Genomic DNA, 25,495 nt, shown 5'->3' on the forward strand with positions numbered 1-25,495 from the left:
CAGCAGTGGACAAGCCTGAGAAAAATCCCTGCCCCTGTGGAGCTTACGTCACAATGGGGACAGATAAATAACATCCATCTACTTCGAAATTCTACATTTAAAGACCAGGGAAATAAGAAGAAGCCAGCAAAGAAAACCGAGGAGGAGCAGACAGGAAAAAAGAAGGACATTCCAGGAGAGTGTCCTGGATGCCAAGTGAAAAAGGGGTTTCAAGGTTATCACTGTGTCAACACGGCTGAGACGCTGAGATGATGACTAGTGGCCTTGGCAACGTGAAGGTCGTTGGTGACACAGAGGACAGTGGTGGAGGTGGACATCTGATCAGAGTGCATTGAAGACAGAAAGTGGGGAAGGAAACTGGAGACAAGGAATATAAACAATACTTTCAAGGAGTTGTTCTGGAAGGAGAGAAAAGGGGCTGTAGCTTAAGGGGGGCAGTGGGGTTAGGGCAGATGGGAGTAATGATCTTATGTCTGGATGCTTTTAGGAATGATACAGTTGACGAGGAAAGTCTGGTGATGGCAAAGGGGGAGAGCAGAACTGCGCTATGTCTTTGAGTAGGCAAAAGTAGGAAGAGGGTCTGGTGCCACAATGTAGGAGCTGGCCTTCGCTAGAGAGACAGAAAGGGAGAGAAACAATTTTCACAGCAGGCCCGTGGCCACACTTACATGTACTCACAGTCCCAAACACATACCTTCATGACACTCTTGGCCCCACCCACACCGTCATTACAGTCTTGTGGCTATAGATGCCATATTACAAAGCCATGGCCACACAGACACAAACACAGACACACTCAGGCCCGGTCACAGTGGTGGCAGCGGCAGTGACACACACGGGCACACCCGCCCACAGGGCCCTGCGGGCCACTCACTGCTGCTTGCGGCTCAGCTCCTGTTCCTTGTGCACCAGGTCCTGCTTGAGTGAGGCGAGCAGCTCCACACTCACGTCCACCTGGCGCGAGAGCTCGGAAGCACGCTCCTCCAGCTCCTCCTTCTCGCGCCCCAGCCGCGCACTCTCCTGTCGCGCCGTCTCCAGCTCTGCCGCCTTGCGTTCCAGCTCGGCTTGCAGCCGACCCACCTGGCCTGCGATCTTCTGCTCCACCTCTTCGCTCAGCCGCTCCAGCCGCCGGTCGACCTCCAGCTTCTCCAGCGCACGGATCTTCAGGCGCGCCAGGCCCTCCTCGTAAGCCACATCAGCGGGTGAGGGGGACGCGGGGGAGGCGGAGGCGGGCCCGGGTCCCGGCCCGGGCGGCGGCGTCGAGCAAGCCGAGGAGGCCACGGACTTGCGGGCGAACAGCTCCCCCAGCGGGATTTCGATCTCTCTCAGCGCGTAGCGCGCGGCGGCTGCGGGCACGAGGCCGGGCTCAGCCAGCTCCTCGCAGGGCAGGCTGGCGGGAACCAGGTCGCCGGCAAAGTGGGCGAGGGGCGCGTGATGGTGATGGTGGTGCAGCAGGTGCGGCGTAGCGGGCGACGGCCCGGCCGCCTGCTCCTTGCCCTGGAAGGACGTGCTCTCGAACACCTCGCGCCGGGCGCCGGGCACCGCCAGCAGGGCGGCGGGCTCGGGCGTCAGCGGGAAGCCCGAGGCGGCGGCAGCGGCGGCTGCAGCGGCCGCGGCGCCGTCGCAGATGCTGTTGGTCTTGGAGAGGATGTAGAGCGTCTCGTACGTGTGGCTGTACTCCAGGTGCGCGCGCAGCGACGACAGGCTCCGGAAGCGCTTGTGCTCCCCGCAGCGGGGGCAGCGGTACGGCAGGTCCAGCGAGGCCATGGCCCCGCCGCCCCCGCGGCGCCTGGGCTCCACCGCGGCCGGCCCGCCGGTCAGCCGGGCGCGCTCATGGGGGGCTGCGGGCGAGCCCCCCTGCGAGGTCAGGAAGGCCCAGGGCACTCACAGCCAGGGGCGAGGAGGCTAGAAGAGAGGGAGTAAGACTTAGGAGGGTGGTATCCCCACCCGTAAGGAAATGTACTTCCCCAGGAAACCCATGCCCATAATGGAGGGGCGAGGGGATACCAATGGCTTGACCTCCCGGAGGAGGCTGGCCTGCTCCGGTACTGGTGGGAGGCCCTGTACATGTATGAGAGTGAGAAAGAATGAGGATTCTTTAAGGGGGGAGGAGGGGGAGAGAAAGGCATTATTATTATGTATAACACTTCCAAGCTATATTCCAACTTAAACAACCCAAATGCCCAACACCGGTAGAATGGATAAATTGTAATATATTCATAATGGAATTTTATCCAGCAATAAGAAAAGGAAGCACGGGTACATTCAACAACGTGGATGAATCCATTCAATATTATGTTGCATGAAAGGAGCCAGAGGGCGTGCATACTGGAGGATTCCATACGTATGGAATTCAAGAACAGACTAAATTGATCATGACAGAAGTCAGAATAGAAGTTACTCCTGGGGACGGTAAACTGAGAAGGGGCAGGAGGGAACCACATGTGATGCTGAAAATGCTCTAGATCTTGATATGAGTGGTGGTTTTACATGTGAGTACGTGTATACGTAAACAATCAAGCTGTATACATAAGGTTAGTGTACTGTATGTATTTGGCTGTATGTATATTACCTCTGAAAACAAATATTTGGGGCGTCTGGGTGGCTCAGTTGGTTGAGCATCCCAACTCTTGATTTCAGCTCAGGTCATGATCTCCTGGTTCTTGAGATCAAACCCCACATCGGGCTCAGTGCTGACAGCACACAGTCTGCTTGGGATTCCCTCTCTCCCTTCCCTCTCTCTCTCTGTTCCTCCCCTGCTGACGCACACACACTGCTCTCTCGCTCTCTGTCTCTCCAAATAAATAAATATACTTTAAGAAATCCTTAAAAGAAGGTGTTATTTCCACCTTGATGGAAATACCCATCAAGACAAACTATTGGTATCATGTTGCAGTGACCAAATTGTCACCTCACCTGATGATACCTGTGTGTGTGTCCCTGTTTGTTCCTGTCCTGTTTCTGTACCACATACTCCCATCCCTGCCATGCTAGGCACGTAGCTCCTTTTTCAAATTTCTTTGCTAGATTGGTCTCCAGTAAGTGCCCCTGCCCTGCCCTTTACTCCAAGGGCCACCGTATTTGTCCTCTTCAGGCTTCTAGCACAAGACACCACCCTTCCTGCCATCCTAACCCTGCTCACTCTCAACTCCTGCTGCCCGTCCTCCCTCATCTCTGGCTTCTGGTCACACCACTCCTGCCTTGTGGAATCTCTACCCTATTCGTCACTGCTCTCCTCTTCCAAACTGCCATCAACCACCCTCTGCTGTCCTGTGCTCCTCTGGGTCACAGACCACTGCTTATCAATCCAGTTGTCATCAAGGATCTTCCCCCACTGGTCCCACCGCTCATACTAATGACCAGTCTGTCTTTACAGGCTGCCATGAAGCTGCCCCATTTGGGTTCTCTGACCTCCTCTTCTTACTGCCTTCTGAATCTTCCTGTCTCCTGATGGGAGGTCCACCTTCATACCTACCCTCTCCCCAGCAGTCTGGTTTGCTCCCATTCACTCCCAGCTTTAAGCCACTAACTCTCAGCTCTGCCTCTCTGTCCTGACTTGCTCTTGACTTCCCTTTGCCTTCAGGCATTTCCACATGGATATATGGGTGAACATCTGTTCCCTTTACCAGCCCAGAACCCAGTCCTCCTGGTAAAATCATTCTGCTTTGCCCTTGGGGAACCATCCTTCCTTCCCCACTTTCTCAGTCCCTGTGGTCTGAGTGGGGGTTGATGGTCCACCCCCGACTCCAGGGGTAAGAAAGTAATATAGACCTGGCCAAACAGAGTCCTGGGATGGGCAGAGATCGCCCAAGTTGAGTCAGAGTCATTCCTCCAGGACTTTTCTGGAACTACTGGGGAAAAGCATCCTCTTTGCATTCAGGTTTCTAAGCTGATGGGGAAGGCTAGAGCTGCAAAGGCTATCTTTGTCTCTTTGGGGAGGAACCTCCTGGGAATGAAGCCAATACAGAGAAGCAGAGCTGAGATGGACAGATTTCTCACAGATACTGTTTGAGATTCTGGTCTGTTCAGTTGGGTGAGCCAATCAGTTCCCCTTTTTTCTTGACCATTTGGAGTTGGGTCTGTGGCACTTGCACTAGAAAGAAGTCCAAAGCCAGAAATTAGAGTGAGAAATTGAATGTTTTAAAGGAATAGGCCCTAAGGAAGAATTAGCTGAATTAAGTGGGGAAGTAAGATAGTACCAGATCCCTCCTCAGAAGCTGGTGAGCCCTACTACATAGCAGCAAAGCAGCTAATTAAACTCTTGCACTATCTCCCGAGCTCAGCTGACGTTCCTACCTGGAACTTTAGGGGACCTGTAGAAAAATGTCACCATATGGGGTGTGGCCTTTCCCATGGCCTCAGTAAGGTCCGACAAGAAAGAGACACACTCTGGCTGAAAGGGGCACATCTGAAAGCAGACAGGAAGAAAATGCTGCTTTGCCTAGAGAGGCCCTTTCTGCCTGAGGCCAGTAATCCAATATGGCTGAGAGTCAGATAATTAAGAGCCAGTTCTCTGCTTCTAGCTAAAGTCAACTCAAGCAAAGACAGGGAGGCTGGAAACACAGACAGAGACAAACCTGGGCCCTCACAGGCTCTTGACTCCTCAGGCTCTCCAAGAACCCCTCCTGCTGTGCCCTCCCAGCTCGACAGAGGTTATCGTTGCTTTCATCAAAAGAGCCTTCCACTGGGATACAGCTTGAGTGAGAGAGGACAAATGAACTCTAGACTAGGGGTTTGCATTGCCCTTTGCAGAGGCCTAGCTAGAGGCAACAGAGCCGGCTCCTGGGAAGGGCAAAGCACCAAGAACTGTTGCTAAGAGACAACTCCTGCTCCTCCCCCAACACTATCACCTGGGACTTGATTCACGAATTACAACTTCCAATGAAGTCTCTAGTTTGGTTAATGGCTCTGGGGACAACTGAAATGCAAACTGACTGAAAGCTTCCTAATGATTAAGGGGATTGTATTGCCAGAAAAACCCACAAACCTGGAAAACAAAGGCCAGGGATTACTCAGCTACTAATGTTCCTCACTCCTTAAACTTGCCGTCAGTGGGAGGTGACTCCCCCCCACCCCGCCCTGCCGCAATGCCCCTTTTTGTGTGTGGCACAGAGCATGAAGAACAACGAAGGCTCCTCGAGATAGCAGAACCATAGCAGCCAAATAGATGAGCCAGGGAACCTCATCCTTGCCAACTGGTCAAGCATGTGGACCATGCTATGGGTCTGTGACCACTGAGCATTTTTCCTCATCTCCCCTCTTGAGCTGGGAGGGTTTTGTTCTTTCAGCTATCCGATCTTTCCTCCATCATAGTCTGGCCGTAAATTGAAAGACCATGAGTGGCTAGCTCAGTACCTTGCCAAATAGCCCATCACCAAAATCTTGAATTGGGTCTAGATGTGGTAAGTGGATGAGAACTTGGAACATCTCCTTCTGGAGATGGGACAAGTGTGTTTGACGTTTTGTGAGGGATAGTTGCATTATCATAAACAGAAACATTTAAAAAAATTGTACAAGTGGGGGGGTCTGGGTAGATCTTGTTCAGACATGGAATGTAGAGGACATTTATTGTTTTTGCTGTTCAGCTCCAGCCCTGCTTTGTGGATGGACCCCCAGTTTTCCCTTGAGAACCATTGCCCCCACTTTGGGTGGGGCTCTGGGGGAACACATATGACCTTAGCCTGTTCATCAGTCACAGCGCCAAACTCCAGGCCAATATAGCCACTCCAGGACCTGTGCTCAGCTGGTAGAATGTGAACCTGGAGCTGCTTGTGGCCACTTCTTTTTTTTTTTTTTTTTTAATTTTTTAATGTTTATTTATTTTTAGAGAGAGACAGAGTGTGAGCGGGGGAAGGGGCAGAGAGAGAGACACACACAGAATTCAAAGCTGTGCTGAGCTGTCAGCACAGGGCCTGACACGAGGCTCAAACCCACACACTGTGAGATCATGACCTGAGCCGAACTTGGGTGCTTAACTGACTGAGCCACCCAGGTGCCCCTGCTTGTGGCCACTTCTGTCCTCCTTGGGCAAGAAGAACAACAAGGCTCCTGATGACCTCCCTTGAGCACCCAGATCCAGATCTGCCTAAAACTTTAATCCAGGACTTGTCAATTGTGTGAGGCAACAAATATTTTTGTAGCCTAAATCATCTGAGTCAGTGGCCAGTCACTAGTAATGAAGCTCTAGACTAACACAGTGACCCACAGTGTAAAAAGCAAACCTTGGACTTCCCCTCACTCACTCCCCAGCGTCCATCCCTGTTCTCTTCAACAGTGCCACTGTCCTCCCAGTCATACCACACCACTGGCCATCTTGACTTTGCTCTCTGCTAACCATCAAGACCTGCTCATTTTCTCCATCAGTTCTCTTCTGCTCTGTGCTCTTCCTCACACCCAGACTGCTGGCCCAGGCTTCAGCTCAGAGCTCTATCTCGTCCCATATTAGGCACCAGATTCCTCTGTCTACCGAGAACTCATGCTCCTTCAATGGCTCCCAGCATCTACCAACTGCAGCCAAACTCAGCTTCACCTTTGGCCTCGCTGTACTCTCTCTTTTTTAAGTTTATTTATTCATTTTGAGGGAGAGAGGGGGAGAGAGAGTATCCAAAGCAGGCTCCGCAATGCGGAGCCCGATATGGGGTTCGAACTCACGAACCACGAGATCGTGACCTGAGCAGAAATCAAGAGTCAGAGGTTTAACCTACTGAGCCACCCAGGCGCCCCCTGGCCTCACTTTACTCTTGCCAATTTGAGAGCGAAAAGTGGCCTGGCTGTTTTGCTTGCATTTCTCTGATTATTATGGCTGGATATTTTTTTTCCCACATATTGAGCAGTCATTTATATTTCTTTGGTGACTTGCTTATGTACTATTCTTTGCTAATTTTTATACTGAACGTTCATATTTTCTTACTGATTTGCAAAGGCTTTTTTTAATGTTGATCCCTTGTCATTTATATACTATGAATGTTTTACTCAAGTCTGTCAATTGGCTCGTTTACAGTCTTTACTGATATAATAAAGCTTATAGTTGGCTTCAGTAAAAATCTTTAGCATTTCTGATTTTGTTATCATGCTTAGGAAGTCCAGCCTTACTGAAGATTTTATAAACAGTTATATATGTTTTCCTTTCATACTTTGTGTAATTACCTTTTTTTTTAAAGTCTATAACAATTTTTTAAAATTAAGGGCCTTAGGTGGCTCTGTAGGTTAAGCGTCTGACTTCAGCTCAGGTCACGATCTCATGGCTCGTGAGTTCGAGCCCCACATCGGGCTCTGTGCTGACAGCTTGGAACCTGGAGCCTGCTTCAGATTCTGTGACTCCCTCACTCTCTGCCCCTCCCCCGCTCACACTCTGTCTCTGTCTCTCTCAAAAATAAATAAAAAATGTTAAAAAAAATTGTTTTTAATTAAGGGCCTTAAACAAATAATCATCCATAAACTGACAATGACTTGGTAGCATACACATACTTCAGGCTGTATGGTTTCTTTTTATACAATGGAGTTTTAAATCCATCTAAAAATTTTTGGTATGCATGGTGAGACAAGGATTAAAACAAAACATAACAAAACACTCCCTCTCTCTCTGCCCCTCCCCAGCTTGTACTCTGTCTTTCTCTCAAAAAATCAATAAAACATTAAAAAATTTTAAAAAGACACAACTTTTTGTTATGGACATCTTCACATATATTCAAAAATACAATATGAAGATAAACTATGTTATATACCCATCAACCAACTTCAATAGTTACCAACTCATGACGCTTCTGTTTTATCTTTATACCTGCTCCCCTGCTTTGTACTTCCCCCACCCCCACCACTAGATAATTTTGAGCAAATCCAAGTTTTATTTTACCCAAAAACAACTTAGTTATCTATAAGCCAAGGACTTAAATTAAAAAAAAAAAAAAAAACAACTTAGCAGGTGCCTGGGTGGCTCAGTCAGTTAAGCATCCTACTTTGGCTCAGGTCATGATCTTATGGTTCACAGGTTCGAGCCCTGCATCAGGCTCTGTGCTGACAGCTCAAAGCCTGGAGCCTGCTTCAGGTTCTGTGTCTCCCTTTCTCTCTCTGCCCCTCCCCCACTCACGCTCTGTCTCTCTCTCTCTCTCTCTCTTAAAAATAAATAAACATTAAAAAAATTTTTTTTAAATACTTAGTCACTGTTCTAACATCACCATCGTTTAGGTATATTAACATCAAAATCATTATCATCCATCACCATTATCATTAGGTATATTAACACCAAAAAAGTAGCCTTGAGAGGGAAATCCAGAAGAGAGTTCTCTGAACAGACCAACAAAATAAATAGTCTTGTGGCAAATCTATTCAAAGTGCAAAAAAGAAAGAAAGAAAACAAATACATAACACTGTGAATGAGAAAAGGGATATTAACCACTGACAGAGATTTTTTTTTTTAATTACTAAAATGCCACCAGGTACAATTCTTGGCCCAAATTGTTGAAAATCTGGATGAACTGAATATTTTTCTAGGAAAATATAAATTATCAAAATTGACTCAAGAAGAAGTAGAAAACCTGAATGGATTAATAAGTATAGATAAAATTGAAGAAGTTGGCAAAGTGACCAGAGATGTTATAAATAGAATTCAGTTCACACACACACACACAACTGTTCAGGAACAGGGTTATTCTGTGATGTATGGTCAGCTTGGTATCAGGGCACCCGTGGGTACCTGCCCATCCCAACTAAGTGCTGAGCCCTCCAGTGGGGGCACTTTCAGGGATCAGAACTGGCCAACCTGTTCCGTCCCCTCCCCATATACTTTTGAAGCATCCTTTTCCTACACAGCACCCTGCTAGCCAGGCTCTGACAAAGGGGAAAGTCTGGGGGTGCAGGCCTATGTGTGGATGTGCAAGGTAGAAGTAGGAAGGGACTTCTTGGGTCCAGGTGGCTCTTCCCCTGAGGCCAGCCTGCCCCACAGTTTCCCTCCATATGCTGGAGCTGAGGAAGGACTATGAATCATTCTTAGGAATATTTTTGCCTAGATGTATGTACTCCCTCAGCATGAGCATAAGCTTTGCCTGGATGCAGGCAAGAAGGTGATGGAGGCAGGGGGAGGTAGAAGAGGAAGAAAAAGAAAAATAGAAGTGTTGCCCATTCAAATTCTATCACAGTCCTGTATTAGGAGTATCATGACAGAACAGTTGGAGATTTTCCTTTGCATTCTAGTCTCTTCAAATCAGCAACCTCTGCGTTCCTAAGACCTGCCTCCTTTTTCAGCCTGGCCCTGCCCCTTGCCCCCATCCCCAGGACCTGTTATGCTCCTGCCATCTTTCTGAAATGCCTATCTCAAGTCTACTTTCTTTCAAATCCAGCTGAAGGTTTGCATTAGGTAGAAGGATTCTACAGGATGAACCACAGGATCTTTTTTTTTTTTTTTTTAAGGCTTTCAGGTGTGTGAATCTCATCTCCTCAAACAAGACCAACCATTTCAAGATGTGTGTCTTCTCTGGCTCCCGTCTACTGTCACATTCTCACTGACTCTGACAGAAACACAGATTATCTTGCATTTTCATGGCTTCCACTACCATGTAATCATTGAGAATTCCTGCAGTGGATATTAGTATTTTTATCTGCTCAGCAAGTCTTCTTCACCTTCCGGTAATACATCTCATTCTTTCTTTGGTAAGCTGGCCCTCCCCATTCCATGTGGTTCTGACAGGGCTGCATGACCCAGGCCTAGCCAATCATGTCAACCATGGTGCCCCCATCTCCTTGGCCACAATGAACGACCCAGGAATGGACACATTCCTCAAGCTGAGCCAACAGAGCCATTCACTGGGAATATAAATGAAAGACTGAGGAGTCTCTTATTCCTCTGGAATTACATATTGGGATGCTAAAGCTATCTATGGCCTTGTGTAACCCCCACCTACTACATGGAGAAAGCCCATGCATGGCGGGGGAAAAATATGGCCACACTCAGAGCGCAGCTGAGCTAAAAGCTGGAAAGAGTCCTCACCACATTTTTGAGAACCCAGGTACAGTCATACCCCAAACACACCCATCCCCCTTCTTTCCAGTTACATGAGTAACTGGTACATATCCCTTTTTGCAAAAAAATAATTTGAGTGGGATTTCTGTCACTTGTAATCAAAAGTCCTAATAATCTCGCAAATCTGTATTTCTAGCCTAGCATTCTCTACTGAGCTCTATTAAAACATGAATTCATTCAGTGTATGTTTACTGAATACCTGCTCTGGGCCATGAATTTTATCAGGTGCTATGCTAGGTATGCTGAGGACATCTTGAGATCTTGCCTTCAAACAGCTTGGGATTCCCTGGGACAGACTAAGTAAGGTATTAGATGATACAGCAATAAAATAAATGCTGGGCAAGAGGCTAGCATGGGATTCTACACTCAACTTAGCTTGAGGAATTGGGGAACCCCCAGAGGCAGTAGCATCTAAATGACTGGAAGAGTCGAGTCAGGTGAGGAAGTGTAATTATGAGATTGGAGGAGGAGAAGGAAGGCATTCTGAGTAGTGGAAACAGGATGTGCAAAGGCAAAAAAAAAACATCTTTCTCTGGGAACTAAACCCTAAGCTCTGTCTCAACCACTGCTACTTCCCCAGCACTTCCAACACTGCCTGGCATGGGGCAGGTGCTTGGGTAAGTGTTTGTGGAATGAAGGAAGGGCAAGGACTTAATCAGATATACAGTTTAGAAAATGGACTACTGAGGGCCAAGGTCAAGCAGAAGGCTGTTGGAGGCAGAAATTGTTAGCTAAGGTAGCAGGAGTGCAATGAGGACAAGGATGGATACGGGAGCAACATAGGAAGGAGAGTCAAGAAGGCTTGGTGACAGAATGATTGTGGCTCATACTAAAGGGAAGAGTCGAAGATCAAGCTCAGGTTTGGGTTTTGAGCATGTAGATAAATGGGGCTGTGGTTAAGGTAGGAGGGAAAGTGAAGGAAAGCAGGTTTGGGGGAGAGACGAGCCTGGTTGTAAATTCCATGAGTTTGAGGTTCCAGAGGGCCTTGGAAATAGAGATAGTCATTGATACATAGTTTGCAATATGGAGCCAAAAATATAGGTCTGGCAACTTCAGCATAAAAGTGGATGAGTAGGACCAGGGAGAGGGTGCAGAGAGAGGAGAGCAGAGTAATAAAGGTGGACCCTCAGAAAAGCAGGGGAGGGAGAAGAACCAAGAAGTTTCTAAGAACCAGAAGCAGCAATGGGAATTCTGGCAGCAAACCTTTTGGAAGAGAGGATGTCAAGGAGGGAAGAAGTGGCAGTAGTGTAAATGACAGTGTAAACAACAGGAGTTGATGACACAAGTCAGAGGAGAGGTGGCAAGGGTCCACTGGGGACTTCAGGGAAGACCTCTTTGATGAGCCCAGCTGATGGGGGCTGAGGGGAGAGTGAGGTGGAGACAGTGAGTACATACAGGAAGCTCAACTATGAAGGGGAAGAGGCAGCATGGGAGATTCCAGAAGGAATTTTTAAGGTGAGAGACACCAGAACATATTTAAATGCTTCTTAGAGATAACCTAATTCTAATCTCTACTATCACTTCCACTAGCATGAGGCATGCAAACCCATGCCTTAGACCTGACATTTATAGCAATCTTTTTTTTTTTAAGTGCTCCTTAGAAGCAGCCTGTAGAGAGGGAGACGATGAAAAGGTGGTATTTTAATGTAGGTGGCTCAGAGCTTAATGTGGCTAATAGTGTACTCATAATACATGATTCCTTCAAGCCCGCATCTTTCTCCTGTTTCCCATCTTGACCAACATCTTCATTATCTACTCAGCACCCTGGATGCAACCCCCAAGGCACCTCTGCATTCTCAAAGTCCTCTTCAGACCTCATCAATCACCGGTTTTTGTTCCACTGCCTTCTAGATTTTTGATTCTTATTTCCTCTAGTCCCTCCCCCAGACCATAATTATCCGCTTCTATCTGGTCTGTTGATACTGTTTCTAACTGAAGTCTCTAACTCCTCCTGCTTTTTCTGAAAATACCAATCCAGTCGTGTCACTCTTCTTCCAAAATAAATCTTTGAGGGCAGGCCATTTTCTGGGAGGTAAAGTCCACCCTGCTTTGACTGCCCTCAAGCCTGGCCAGGACCAGACCACCAGACAGCCTTGCCAGCCTAGCTTTTGTGTCCTGCTTCCCATGTACATCCTTAATGAGCCCTGCAGGGCTCAGTTTCACTGAGAAGTACCATGTGCTGTCACACCCTCAAATCTTGGCTCATGCTGGTCCCTCTTCCTGGGACTCCCTGCACCAAATGGTGAATTCTGCAGGGCCCCCTCAAATGCTACCCTTTCCATGAAGCCTTCCTTGACCCCCTCCTTCAGCTCAAATCACATCACAGCGTGAATCACTCCTTACCACAGCTCTTCACATACGGTAACAGGTGTCACATGCTGGATGGTCATGGACTTGTTTGCACATCAGATCCCACCCTATTCGTACACTGGAAGGCAAGGACAATGCAAATGATTCACCCTCACACCTTTCTCACCCACAGCAGACATCAGTATATCATTCTTGGAGGAATCACACTGAATAATGGATGAACTGATTGATTTCATGTAACCAAAGTGATTTCTATCACTCATTATCATGGAACTGGATGAATCTGGTTATAATTAAGTCCATCTAAGAATCACCTGGAATTACAAGTGCTTCCCTGGTTCGGCTTACGTCCCACCCACTGGGAAGTAAGAACTTGCTGTGTCTTCTCGCCTCTGTCACTCTAACAGAGCTCCAAGGCTTAGGGCTTCTGTGCTTCATTCTGTTTTATCCACCCGACAAAAAGATATCAAACACAAGGGCCATGCCAGCCACTGGGAGACACAGGGATGAATAAGACAGTCAAGCCCTCAAGACGCTTACAGTCTAATAATCTAAACAGTGAACATTTACCTACTAATTATTCTGATCAGATACCATGCTTCTCATTTAGTCTTCATGACAGTGCTGCCACATAGGTGGTATTGTCTCTATTTTAGGAGGAAAATGAGGCTCAGAGTGGCCAAATCATTTGCCCAAGGCCAGGAAGTGACTGTAATAGACTTTGCTCTGATGGCCTCCCTGGAACCATGCTTCCAGGATTCTTGCCCTTATGTTGTGCCCTCCCACACTGACTCAAAAGTTGGCCATGTAGAAGCAGAGGTTTGATAAGCAATTGTACCTTAGAGCTTATAACCTCTTACAGTATTTCTCTAGGGATACAGCTGCCATAAAAAAAAAAAAAAAAAAAAAACCTCCGGCTGAATTACTGAATGATTAGATATTGTATGTAGAGAGACCCTGAAGGATGAAAGACCACCTTGATGTTCCTTTCCAGCCAGTCCCTCAACTGAATGCTGCTGAGAGGTGCCAAGTGAACCCACAGCCATGGCCATAGTCATGGCCAACACACAGACCATGAAAAATAATAAAGCATTATTGTTTTAAGCCCCTACATTCTGAGGTGGTTTGTTGCACCACTGAATAATTGAAACAGTTACAAGTCAGGATTTGACTTGTAAGTCTACCTGATCAAGTACTACCTGATTTCAAAACCCATACTAAGAGTATATCAACGTATGTTACTTCTAATTGGGAGGGGAATGTTGCACCAACTCTACAATATTCACAGTAAATATTTGTTGATTGAATGAAGGGAGTGGGGGCACTTCCATAGAGGCAGGAAAGTCCAGGGAATTCAAAGGCAGGATGGCAATTACCTTTCAACAACTACCACCCCCTTCCAGCTACAAATATTCCAAAAACAAAAATATACTAGGCATCCCTAAATCTAGAAACATTTGTGTGGACATCACCAAACTTCCTCTCTGTCTCTTTTTCTGTTAAATTCAGATCAGGCAAAATCGAGAAGTTAGCAGAGTTTGGTTTTTGATGGTCACCCACCCTGCCCTCGACTCCCCCAACATGTCTCTGGCACCTACTCTACCCTCTCACTTGGCCCTCTAGGCCCAAGAGCTCTTTCTCCCTCTTTCCATCTAAAATCCACATGCAGAGGAGGGGAAGAGGATTTGGATGTTAATAGATGGCTTTACAGGCCAAAGAAATGAAGCCCTAAGTTCAGTGCTTTCAGGAGACATCTGCCAGCAGGTGGAGGAGGTGTTCTAAGGATGGGGAGGCAGCTGGAAGTGTCCCTGTGGATGGAGAATAAAGGAATGCCCCCCCTCCAAATCCCTCCAAATCCCCAAGAAGGAGGGGGTTGTGGCTCTCCCCACCTGGGGCTGTGGTCCCCACTTGTGTACCTCCCAGGGCAATCACTATAGTCTAGTGAAGACCCACAGGGGTCAATGCATCCAGTCCCCTGCTTCCCGGCAGCCCTGACACTGCCTTTTCTGTTCTAAGCTCCCCTTCCCTCTTGTGCTCCTGCAAACATGCACACACCTCCCAAGGTCACACACACATGGCTCCAGCACCTGGATCCCACACCCGGAAAACCATTGGGGCCCCTCACAGCACACTCGACCTAAGGAGAGCAGGCCCCACTCCCGCTCCCAGGCACACCATGGCAAGTGCACACAGGCGCCGTGCCACACACTCACATGCAAAGCAATGCAGTGGGGCGCGCACATCCAGATCACTGTGGGTAGTCACCAGCGGAGGCACTGGGATATGAGGAGACAGAAACATGCGTGCACACACATGCACACCTCCAGATCATCCTGACTATCACACGTGCACGCCGGCACGCACACAGACACCCAAAGCCTCCCACCCTCAGACACCCGCACAGGTGCCCAGCCAGGCCTCAACACCAAGCCCCTCCCCCACCCTTTTTCAGAAGCAGGTGAAGAGGGCTGGGTTTGAGGGCGCTCCCCTTCCTCCCTCCCTCTGGCCCTGCTCTCCAAGGTCCAGAGTCCCAGAGGGGTCTGGAGCCCGCCCCCGCCCCCCAACCTGGCGCGGGGAGCAACTGGAGAGAAGCCGGGGGGATGGGAAGCCTGGTCTCAAAACGTTCTGATTTTAATTCCTTAAATTAACCCCTTCCTTGCCTCTGGCCTGGCCTGCCCAGAATCCCTCCCTGTCCGGCAGCCTCGGGGGCCTCCCGAGGGCTGTGGGGGAGAAGGAAGAGGAGGAGGAGGCAGCGGCTGGGGTCCTCCCTGCCTTCTCTCTCCAGGAGCGGTCCCGCAGCGCGCCCATGACTCGCCCTTACCTCCTCCACCCCGCGGCGAGGCCAGGCCCCGCGGCCCTCGGCTGGGGGTGCACAGGCAGCCCCCGCGTGCCGTGTCCAGATGCAGGGCCGCCCTGGGGCCTCGGATTTCGTTCCCCTCCGCAGCCTCGGGTGGCCGCCGCGGCTTGCGCCCCCGCCTCCCTCCCGGGGCGGGGGCGGCCGAGCCTCCCAGCCAGTCGCAGCGGGAGGGGCACACAAACCGGGTGGGGGAAGGATGGAGGAGGAGGTGGGAGGAGGAGGGGGCTCGCGGCCGGAGGAAAGGAACAGAAGGGGGAGGGAGGCAGCGAGGAGGTGGGGCGGAGTCGGCCCCTCCTTCGGGGCGGGCTCTCCTGCGAGATGGGGAGCGGCAGATGCCGCCAGAAGCGGCTGCGCCGGGACCCCACGTTTTCCGCTGAAGGTGGCTTCGATGGGGGAGGGGTCCGCGGCGCCGCCCTGGGGGTGCAGGGACCGCTTGGCCGAGCCCTTCCTTGGTCCCGGTCTTCCAGGCTCCCGGCACCGCCCGGTGCACTCTCCCTACCCCAGGCACCTCTTCTGCCCACCTTTAATTCAAACCGCTCCGCCCTAGCCCTACCACTCCGGCTTGGGCCTGCTCCCACCCGGGGCAGATCCCGGGCGTAGGGGGGCGGTTCTGTGGGTCAGGAAGAGGGCGGGTGCGCTGCAATGCTCCTAGGATATGCGCCACGGTCACTAAGCAGCCTCGTGGGCCGCGCCCTAGGTTGTGCACCCGGCGACCTCCGGCCAGATGCGTGGTCTCGGCGGCGATTGCTTGAGTCAATCTCCTCTGGGCATCCCTAGGGAACCAGGAAAGCTTCGAGTGGCTGCTTTCCCAGGACCCAATTTTGCCCTTGAGGATGCCATCGAGGAGCACCTGTCCCCATCACAAATCCCATCCCGGACCTAGAGGAGGAAAAAAGAGGCGGTGGTCTGTAGCCCTGGTTCCTTCCCACCCACTCCACCCCATCTCCCTACCCCCCCCCCCACCCCGCACCTCCCACCCCAGCTTCGAACTTGGTTAGGAGAGAAGCCCAACTCCCTAGGCCTGGAGCATCTGGAGGGCCTGGCCCTTGGCTTAAGGCCTATCCAGCCGAAGTAGAAACAATCTGGCTGTTCCAGGCTTGGAGGAAGTCCACAGGGCTGCAGTGGGGCCTGAGAAATCAGACATGGTGCTGGGGCTATCGAGCCCAGGGCGAGCTGGGCTTTAGAAGAGGAGAAGGACAGATGGAATTTCAGGCTAGGGGCAGTACTTGGGCAAAGGCACAGAGCCGAGCTTGGGCAGGGTTGAGCACCAGGGCTAAGAGGGGCAGTCTGGCTGCAACAGCCTAGGAATCCAGCATAGCCCCAGGATTCTCCAATAGAGGCTGATGGGGACTTTCCTTGACCCCCTCCTACTCCTGCTCTGGCAAAGGCATTGGGCATTTAGTATCAGGAAAGATAATTTGTAAACTTGCCTGGTGGCTTTTGGGGATAGGCAAATTTAAGAAAGACAGGCTGAATAGTGGCCAATCAGGTCAAACTACCACCCCCCCACCCCTCCCCACTTTTCTCTTCCTTCCCCTAGCTGAATTTTTTTCCTCCTTCAGAAAGTCTTCTTAGTGCGAGTGGGAAATCACTTCCTCAAAGACCTAAATGATAACAGCTCCTCTTGGCCAAGTGCCAAGCATCATACTAAGCATTTTTATGCATATCATTCAATTGTCCTAACAAATCTATCAAGTGCATATTATTATTCCTACTTTACAGACAGGGGAGCTAAAATTCAGAGCCCAAAGAATGGCACAGTCAGGATTTGAACTCAAGTCAATAAACTCCAATGTCTGTGCTTAAACACAGTGCCCTCCTGCAACCCTTTTGCTGTATTAGGCTTACTGAACCCTCCTCTTCTAAAGTACAGATTCCCTAAATCCACCTGCTTTTGCAGAGAACCAAAAATGTCCATATATTGTCTGGTTCTATCTTTGTTCTCGTAATGTTTGTTCGTCCTCATTCTATGTTTCTTATGAATATGCAAAAATAATACAGGACATGCTTGTGTATGTATGCATGCACTTTTGTGCATATATGTATGCATGCAGGTATGTATGCATGCAGGTATATATCTGTGCATATGCACATGTGTGCATGTGTGTATGTGCACAGGTGAGTGTGTGCATGTGCATACATGTGGGTGTACATTGCATGTTGTGAATGTCTATTAGTGAATGCTCATGTGGATGTATGTGGGTGTGCATGCATTTGAATATATGGGGGGGCTGTGCACGTGTATGTGCACATGCGCATATGTGTGTATGCATGTGTGCATGTGCGCATGTGTGCTCGTGCTACATTTCACAGACAACAATCCCTGCTTGGTTGTTATGGGAACCACAGTTCTAAAAATGTTAAACTGAATCCCACTCCATGTGGGCCAGAAAAACCAAAAGAGAAAGAGCTGAGTGACAGACATATCTGGGGGCCCAGAGCTAAGGTAGAGAATCACGGGCTTAGCAAGACCTGGACAGGCACAGAGCAGCCAAAAGTGTGGTCCCACTCATAAGACCCCCATGACTTGGATCAGGACCTCAGTCCTGCTTCTGCCCAACTCTCCCTCCTGATCTTTTCTCAGCTTCATGCTTTCCAACCACCTTCCTTCCTTGCTCTTTCCCCCTTCTCTTTTCCTTTCCCCTTTTAGCACTTTAGGCCTTTTTTTGGCCAACGAATCCACACAATAATTAGGCCCTTGAATGTGCTGGGCAGTAGGCATGGTGATATGGAGCCCACACATGTGGATCAGACATGGTCTCTGCTCTTGAAGGAGCTCAGGGTGGGAGGATTTGGATAATTCATGGTCGGGGGGGGGGGAGGAAAGAGCAAAAGTAGGGATGACAGAGGAGGGTAGAAGATGAATTTGGCTCAGACATGTAAGGCTTTAACTGCAGTGTATTTTTTGTAGGAAGGGGGAAGTTGTGGTCAGTTGGGATAAAACACCATGAACAATGGTTTAGGGAAATTACATCAGTAGTGATGTGCAATGTGGAATGGAGGAAGAGGGACCACAGGGAGCAGTTTGGTACAGTGCAGGCTTGTCTCAAACAGGGCACAGGGGGTGGAGGGATGAGGGAAGAAATAGCAGGCATTCTAGGTTGCTTTGTCACTCTCTTCCCCCATATCCCACCTCATCAAGATTCTCATTACTCTTCCCTGTCTCTCCACGGTGAAAATGGGGATTAGAGTGACCACTGTTACTAATGTCTGTGTTGAGTTCTTCAAGTATACTGGAAAGGAAACAAGTTAGGGGCCACTGGCCTGGCCTATGGTAGGCACTCAATAATACTTGTGGAACGAGTAGATACAGGGATATACACTGGTCTTGGAACTGGATGGCCCAGGTTCAAGGCCCATTTCAGTCTCCCACCATCTGTGTGCCCTGAAGAAAATCCCTAAATCTCTTGGGCCTCAATTTCTTTCTCTACACATTGAGAGGTCAGAAATTCTGTTCTTCTAAGTTCTGTCCAACTACATGTTATTATCATGTGCTTCTATGTGCTTGTCATTGCCACAGTATTTGTGTATGTGCAGGGAGTGGCATGGACTGAGGTACTGGCAACAGGCAAAGAGAAGATAAACATGGGAAACATTTTAATAGAGGAACCAATATGTTCTGGCTTCAGTGTTAATCAATATTGTCAAATGGATAAGCCAAAGACCCTCCTGCTACAGAATATGTGGACTGATTCACAAAACATAACAGACCTCTGAAACGCTTAACCAAGATTGCAGTAAAGGAAAGAAAATCTATATGGGCCAAAACTGGGAAGAGAAATGAGACCAAGAAATGTAAGCAAGGGATGTGCTATGACTAACCCCAGGAGATATGGGGAGGGAGGCTTATTGCTTATGTGCTCTGACCTGGGCTCTGACTGGGGGAGTTGCCTATGAGAATGTATAACAATATGGGTTAGAGTTTGAACTCACAACTCCTGTGTGATATAGGAACCGTGGGCTGAAAATTAACATAAAGACTGATGTCCACCAGTTGGTACTCTTAGGATGCATGGCACAAGCACACACAAAACTGCTCAGGAAAAACATACCCTCAAGCCAGGCCACGGAGTATTTTTGCCCAGGTAAATCCCCACTGAAGATGAACTCACAAGCTAAAAATTACAATAGACAAAAGGAAATATGTACCATAAATGAGAGTAGATAAGACCCTGAAGAACTCCAGGAAGGTCCAACAGGTCTGAGTGACAGCCTGGATACAGGAGGAGGGATCAAAGGTGAATCCCACAGAACTGTTAAGTTATTTGGATGAGACCAGGGACCCAAACAAATGATAGTCACCATTAGCAGAAATTGGGTATATGGAAGAATGATTTGGTTTTAGACAGATAGTATTTGAAATGGCAGTGGGACACCCATATGGAGGTGTTCATTAGTCCAACCAAGTGGCTACAGCTGGGGTAGAGACCAGGGCTGGCTGGCTTAGAAGTCATTTATGCAGCAGTGATAGCTAAAGGCCTTGAAGTGAATGTGCTTTCCAAAAACACTGTTGAAATAGGGAAGGTGAGAGCTAGGAACCAGGTCTGGAAAAACACCCATATTTTGAGGGCCAGATGAAAAAGAGGCTCAAGTAAGGAAAGAGCTCTCTGTTAGTCCCTAGTTCTGTGTGGGCCTGGCCTAATATTCTCTTCCCTCAGAATCCCTAGAGGAAGGTCCAGTAAATGGAACAATTTCTCTTGGGAGTGACAGGAGGGGCTTTTCAGCTGGGAGTTCTAGAGTCAGGCAGGGCTCTGATACCAGCACCACTATCAAGTCACTTCTGTGGGGTTCAATTTTCTCATCCGTGATATTTAGGCCTAGGTGTGCGTGAGGACAAGAGAGGGGCACGATAGAGCTGACGGTACCTGACAGAATGCTATGAAGGGGGTAAGGGTGGGGTGGTTAGACACTACCCACCCACAGTCTGTCTGCCCTTCTCTCTTTGCTTAGGTTGTATGGTTTGCAATCAGTTACTTGAAATCTGAGCCTCTGTGCTCTTCCTTACATTGCATGGGAAATGAAGTCAGGTGGTCCATACCTATAAGTGAAAGGTATGGTCACTTCAATAGTAAGCTAATGAAAATCATCATCTTACGTCTTTGCGAATCTGCCACTTACCTGTTACAATACCTGATGGTCCACCATTTCAGCCTCTCTACAGGGTTAAACATTGCCCTCTGCAGGCTACTTTTAAAAATGCTAACTCTTCTAGAAGAGGTAATGTGGAGTGGAGTCCTTTACCACAAATTGGTCTATTAGATACAAGATATTCAACCATGTGGAAGTACTTAATACCTGGGGAAACAAATGGGTGGAATTCTCGGACTTGATCGTTTTGTCTCTGGTCCACTTGACTGTGGGGTGGAGGGTGAGCATGTCTGACAGTGAAGAGACAAAGAAGCCAAAGGATCAGAAGCCGGCTTGATCTGGCATCAGAGGGCTGTAAGGCATTCTTAACTCAGGAATAGCTCAGTGCAAAAGAGAAAAGAATAAAGCCTGAAGACAGGCCCTATCCTTTCCTTAGCAGAGAGGAGTTACTGGGGAGGAGAGATAGGGTGGCAGAGCAGGCTTTTAATGTTCCAGGTTGTGCCCAAGGTGGCCAGAAAGAGTATAAAAGCTTTTGAGTTGTAAGCTCAGGGAGTAAAGGGGGAGCAAGTTGCATCCATTCCCCATCTTCTCCATCACAAAATCATGTTTTCCTCTCTTCTTGCTCCAAACCCCCTCCTCAAGCCATGAAGGATTCACCTGGAAGAAGAGCTAGGGAAAAGGGACTGTGGCAGGTGCATGGCTGGATGGTAAATGGGCTGCTGCCACCTGGAAAAGATCCTTTGTGAGCAACTAGCCTGTGAGAATCTGGAAAGCACCCTCTCCTTGCTGGGCTTGGCTCTGCCCATCCATGGTCTAGCTGAACGCTGAATCCCTTTTGGCCATGACAGCATGTGCTTCTCATACAGATGCACAGGCACTGGCTGGAGCCTCTGTGATACCCAAGACTCTGGGTGTTCACAAACAGCACTGACATATTGCAGTCTTCTGTTGCTGTCGCTACTGCTTGGGGCTCCCTCTAGTTGCGGAACCTATTTCACTTGGCAGGAAGCCTTTCCAAACAGTGCTCTTAAGCTGAGGTGCCACCATTCTGGGGTTGGTAAAAAAGCACTGGCTCTGGAGCCAGATAGATCTGAGTTTGACCTTGTTTGTTCCTAGCTGGGTTACCCAGCAAGTTACCTACTTTCCTGCCTCATCTTTGAAATGGAATTTCAGGATTGTGAGAATTAAGGATAATATATGATCAATGTTTAACACCTAAGCCTCTCAATCACTCTCAAGTTTCAGAAACACCTTGAGCCCTTAGGTCAGTTGTGATTAAATGCATCTGTTAATTCAGTACATATTTATTGAATACCTACTGTGTTCCACAGTGCCTGACAGAAGCTGCATAATGATTCCATTGGCGTCATATCTCCCTTCTCTTCTGGCACATATTCTCCTGGGGGAGTGGTTGGGGAATGGGTCAGAAGCTTGGATGGCAGATTCGGTAAGCTTTTAGCACAATAATTTTAATTGCAAAAATAAACAGTTTTGTCAACTGCTCGAGAGTAGCGTCTGATTTACAAAAATTAACAACAACAAAAGGAAATAACCCCAAAGCAAAACGTTACATCCAATGGCTGCTGGAAACGACATTGCTGTACAAAATCCCGCGCGAGACCGGCTCGGCGCTGCCCCAGCCTGCCTCTGGGGGGGGGGGGCGGTGTCTAATGGGGGGCGTGGGGCGTGCGCCAAGCCAGTTACAAAACACTGTCTTAAGTCCCAAGGAAGTGCCCGCTCAGTGCATGAGAGGGCTTCCCTCATAACGCGGCTAACGCGGGAGTTGGAGCCCGGACCGCGGGAGCTGTCCACGGAGCTGGTGCTGAACGAGGCGTGAACGACGGGCGCTTCAAGGGAACTGGAAGGGGGACCAGAGGCCGGCCCCGGGACGTGCCGGAAAGAGGAGAGGGGAGGGGGACAGACCAGGTCGCCTCTTTCGTGCCAGGAGGCGGCGCCCCAATCTACAAACCCATTTCTCCCTCACAGGGCGGCGAAAGAGAGGCCCAAAGAGTAAAAGCCAAGGCCCTTGAGCCGTTCCTCGGCGCGCGCCTTCTGCTTGAGGTGCACCTTGCTGTGCCGTTTCTTCTCATCACTGCGCGCGAAGCGGCGGCCGCACACGTCGCAGGCGAAAGGCTTCTCACCCGTGTGAGTGCGCACGTGTGTGGTAAGGTGGTCGCTTCTGCTGAAGTTGCGTAGGCAGATGCGGCACTGGAAGGGCTTGTGGCCCGTGTGGATGCGCAGGTGGCGGTTGAGCTCGTCGGAGCGCGCAAAGCTGCGCACACAGCTCTCCACTGGGCAAGCAAAGGCCTTGGCATGCGGCCGCGGGCAGAAGCAGCGCGCGCTGCACTTGCCGCCCCTGCGCCCCTTACGCCGCGCCTTGGTAGGGGGGAATGGGACCGACGGCGGTGGCCCAGGAGGCTCAGGCACCCCACTGCTCCCAGGGATGTCTGCCACCAGAGGTTTCGGGAAGTCCGCCGCGGCGCTGCGGAGGCCTAGGGGGGAAACCTGAGGCTGAGTAGCGGTCAGAAACTCTCCACTGTCACCGCTACTCCCTCCCTCCCCGCTAGGAGGGGTCAGGAGACCTGGGAGGCCTTCGGCCACCTCCCCTAAGTCACCCGGGGCCAGCGGGAAAGCGTCGTAAGCCCCCGTGGGGTACAGTCTGTTGGCGGGGCCGGCTGGCAGCTCCGCCGGGCAGCTGATCGATAGCAGGTCTTCAATCTTGGCCCCCATCGAGGGGAAGCGGGCGTCGGGGGCCGCCTGGTAACCTCCTTGTGACCCACAGCTCCCTGGGGCTCCAGCTGAAAGTAGCTCCCAGGGAGCATAGGGGCCTTTGAAGGCCGAGGCAGTGTCCAGCGCTGGAGAGGCCGGAGGCGCCCGAAGGCCTGGCTTGACGTCGGGTGGGGAGAGCTGAGGCTCATACAGGCACTGTGAGGGGGCGCCTGCTGAGGGAGAGACCTCCCAGAACGCCTCTGGGAAGGTGGCAGCGCCCAGATCCGGGGAGTAAAGGTCCGCTGGACCCGGCAGCAAGGCGTCGGGGCCTGCGGGAAAAGAGGCGTCCAGCGGAGACCGAGATGCTGCCGCCTCAGGGCCGGGGAAAGGTGCCAGACCTAGGATGCCCGACATGAGGTTGAAGAGTGCCTCCGGGTCGTGCGGGTGTTCGGGTACTGCTTGGATGAAGAAGCTACCGCTGTAGCTGAGGCCAGGAGGGGGCGTGGGTGCAGGCCCCTCCAGGAAGCAGGAATCGGCTAAGTCCCCCCCGGCGCCGCAGCTGCTCAAAGCCCAGCTCAAGAAGTCGCCTGCTGAGGAGGGAGCAGGAATCAGCTCCGGGCACATCAAAGGGTGCGCCTCCGGAATCTGCAAGCCCCCACCCATTGGGCCCTTGGGGCGCACTGACACATAAAAGGTGCCTTTTCCACATTCTGATCCAGCCTGAGCCCGCATACGCCCCAAGACGCACACACAAACATGCACACGCAAAACACACGTGCACGGGCAAAAGGACGCCTTGATACACCCACAGGTTCCTGCGGAGGCGCTGGAGGCACAGTGGGGCAGGGAATGGGGGTGAGCACCCCAGGACTCCCGAGCCTCCAAGCACCCCTACCCCCACAGCTCTAGCGTTTCCGTCCCTGCCCGTTTTCAGGCACCATGCGCCCCCGCGCTGCGCCGCCGTCTGAGCACCCTCGGCCGTTCTCCTTACCTCCGGGGTAGCCGGCTGCCGCCGGCGCGTCTCTGCCGGGCAACCGGGACAAGTCGGTACTGGGTTCCGCGCAACAGCCCTCGGTGGACTTGACCAGGAGCGCGTCGGGGCCGGAAAACTCGCTAAGGTGGAGCATGGCGCGGCGGCGGCTGCGGGGCGCCGGGGGCCTCGCCCGCTGGGCTTGGCGCGCGGGTGACGGGGAGGCCAGTAGTTGGGGTGCCCTGCGCCTCACAGACCCAGGCGGCCGGGCTCCTGGCTCCAGGCGCTCACCTCTGGGAAAGAGGTCCCGGGGTCGAGGCTCCCTTGCTAGCCGGGACCCGCCTCGGGCGGCGGCTCCTCGCCTCTCCAAAGCGCAGCCAGGCTCCCCCGATCCGCGGCCCCCCCACTTATATAGCAGCGGCCGCGCTGGCTCCGGGCTTCCGACTCCCCGGGCCACTGCCATTTCGGGAGGCCCCGGCCCTGCCGCCGTGACGTAAATGCCCAAACATGGACACAGGATGTGTGCCGGGGACTCCCGAAAAGGAAAGCTCGGGCTGTGACGTCGCCGCCGCCGCCGCCGCCGCCGAGCCCGCGCCGCTGCGTGCGCGCGCGCTCCCCGAGCGTGGAGCCCCGTGCGCGCCGGGGCCGCGGGTGCGCCTGACTGGGGCGCTGCGCCACGTGGGGCCCGGCGTTCAGTTAGTGCACTTCCCGCCTGCAGGCAGAGGCCGGGGGTCGGCGAGGAAAAGCTGCCTGGGCTTTGGATTCCACAGTTGGGGATTTGAATCCACTCTGTGCTACGTACAACCTGTGTCACTTAATCTCCCAGAATGTCAGTTTCCTCACCTGTGAAATGGAGCTATGTGTACCTACTTCATAAATTTACTGTAAACAGTAATTGGGTTAGAGCATATTAAATGCTACGCATGGGCACACAGTAAACTACAGAGATGTTTGCCATTATTCATTATTTGCTTCCACCTGTGTGTTTTTTCATTTTCTTAATAGTTTTTTTTTCCTTTAGTTTGTTCTAGGAAAAATAACAATTCAATTAAAAAGGACCATAACGCTTGCTACCGATGAGAGGAAAAATCAATTAGTACAAAAGGGTATATTCTAAATTGAAAAGTAAAAGTCTCTTCCCTCCCCATATACCTCCTGAAGTAGCAACATCTAAGTGTCTAGTGTATTCTTTCAGAAAAAAATATGCATATGCCGGCATACTCACTGTCTTGCAATATAATTTTTTTCCATTTATAATAGTTGAGAGATTGCTCCATGTCTGAACATAAAGAGCTTTGTCATTCTTTTCTAAGGCTGCTTAGTACTCCATTATGAGGGAAGTCTGTTTGTCCCCTATCCATGAGCACGTAGAAGCTTACAACCTTTGGTTTTTACCAACCTTGTTGTACTAAACGTTCTTGACTACATAAATGCGAATATATCTGTGGGATAAATTCCAATGAATGTAATTCTGGGTCAAGGGTATGTGGAGTTTTGATAGACAATTGGCAAATTGTCTTCCAAAGAAGTAGGGCCTATTCCTGCT

The 25,495-nt window shown here is 50.5% G+C and overlaps 2 protein-coding genes across 3 annotated transcripts in view; both read right to left on the reverse strand.

Annotated features, from left to right (window-relative positions):
• FBXO41 (F-box protein 41) overlaps positions 1 to 15,664 on the reverse strand; it is a 27,411-nt gene extending 11,747 nt beyond the window's left edge. Inside the window, exons 1-2 of the mRNA XM_027072191.2 lie at positions 15,147 to 15,664; positions 875 to 1,905 (exon numbers count right to left, since the gene is read on the reverse strand). Coding sequence (XP_026927992.1) covers positions 875 to 1,767 — 893 coding nt within the window. The 5' untranslated portion in view covers positions 1,768 to 1,905; positions 15,147 to 15,664. The remainder of the gene's footprint in view (positions 1 to 874; positions 1,906 to 15,146) is intronic.
• A 3,121-nt stretch (positions 15,665 to 18,785) lies between these two features.
• Positions 18,786 to 24,520, reverse strand: EGR4 (early growth response 4). Of its 2 annotated transcripts, none has more exons than XM_027072190.2 (2): positions 23,971 to 24,520; positions 18,786 to 23,569 (listed from the first exon to the last, which is right to left on the reverse strand). In XM_027072190.2, exons 1-2 carry the CDS (start codon positions 24,410 to 24,412, stop codon positions 22,251 to 22,253), a joined length of 1,761 nt encoding a protein of 586 aa, XP_026927991.1. In that variant the 5' UTR covers positions 24,413 to 24,520; the 3' UTR covers positions 18,786 to 22,250. The 2 variants fall into 2 exon arrangements, with proteins under 2 accessions (XP_026927991.1, XP_014919559.2); XM_015064073.3 differs by having other exon boundaries at positions 18,786 to 23,566; positions 23,971 to 24,157.
• Between the last annotated feature and the right edge of the window lie 975 nt (positions 24,521 to 25,495).

This window comes from Acinonyx jubatus, chromosome A3 (assembly GCF_027475565.1).
Source record: "Acinonyx jubatus isolate Ajub_Pintada_27869175 chromosome A3, VMU_Ajub_asm_v1.0, whole genome shotgun sequence".
NCBI classification, from domain to species: Eukaryota; Metazoa; Chordata; class Mammalia; order Carnivora; family Felidae; genus Acinonyx; species Acinonyx jubatus.

Bases quoted from the DNA above. Each gene is read 5' to 3' on its own strand.
- EGR4 (XM_027072190.2), bottom strand. From the start codon at position 24,412: ATGGCAGTGGCCCGGGGAGTCGGAAGCCCGGAGCCAGCGCGGCCGCTG. The intron at 23,570-23,970 runs GTAAGGAGAACG...CTCCCTCCTCAG, and splicing joins GGCAGCCGGCTACCCCGGAG to CAGGCGACTTCTTGAGCTGG.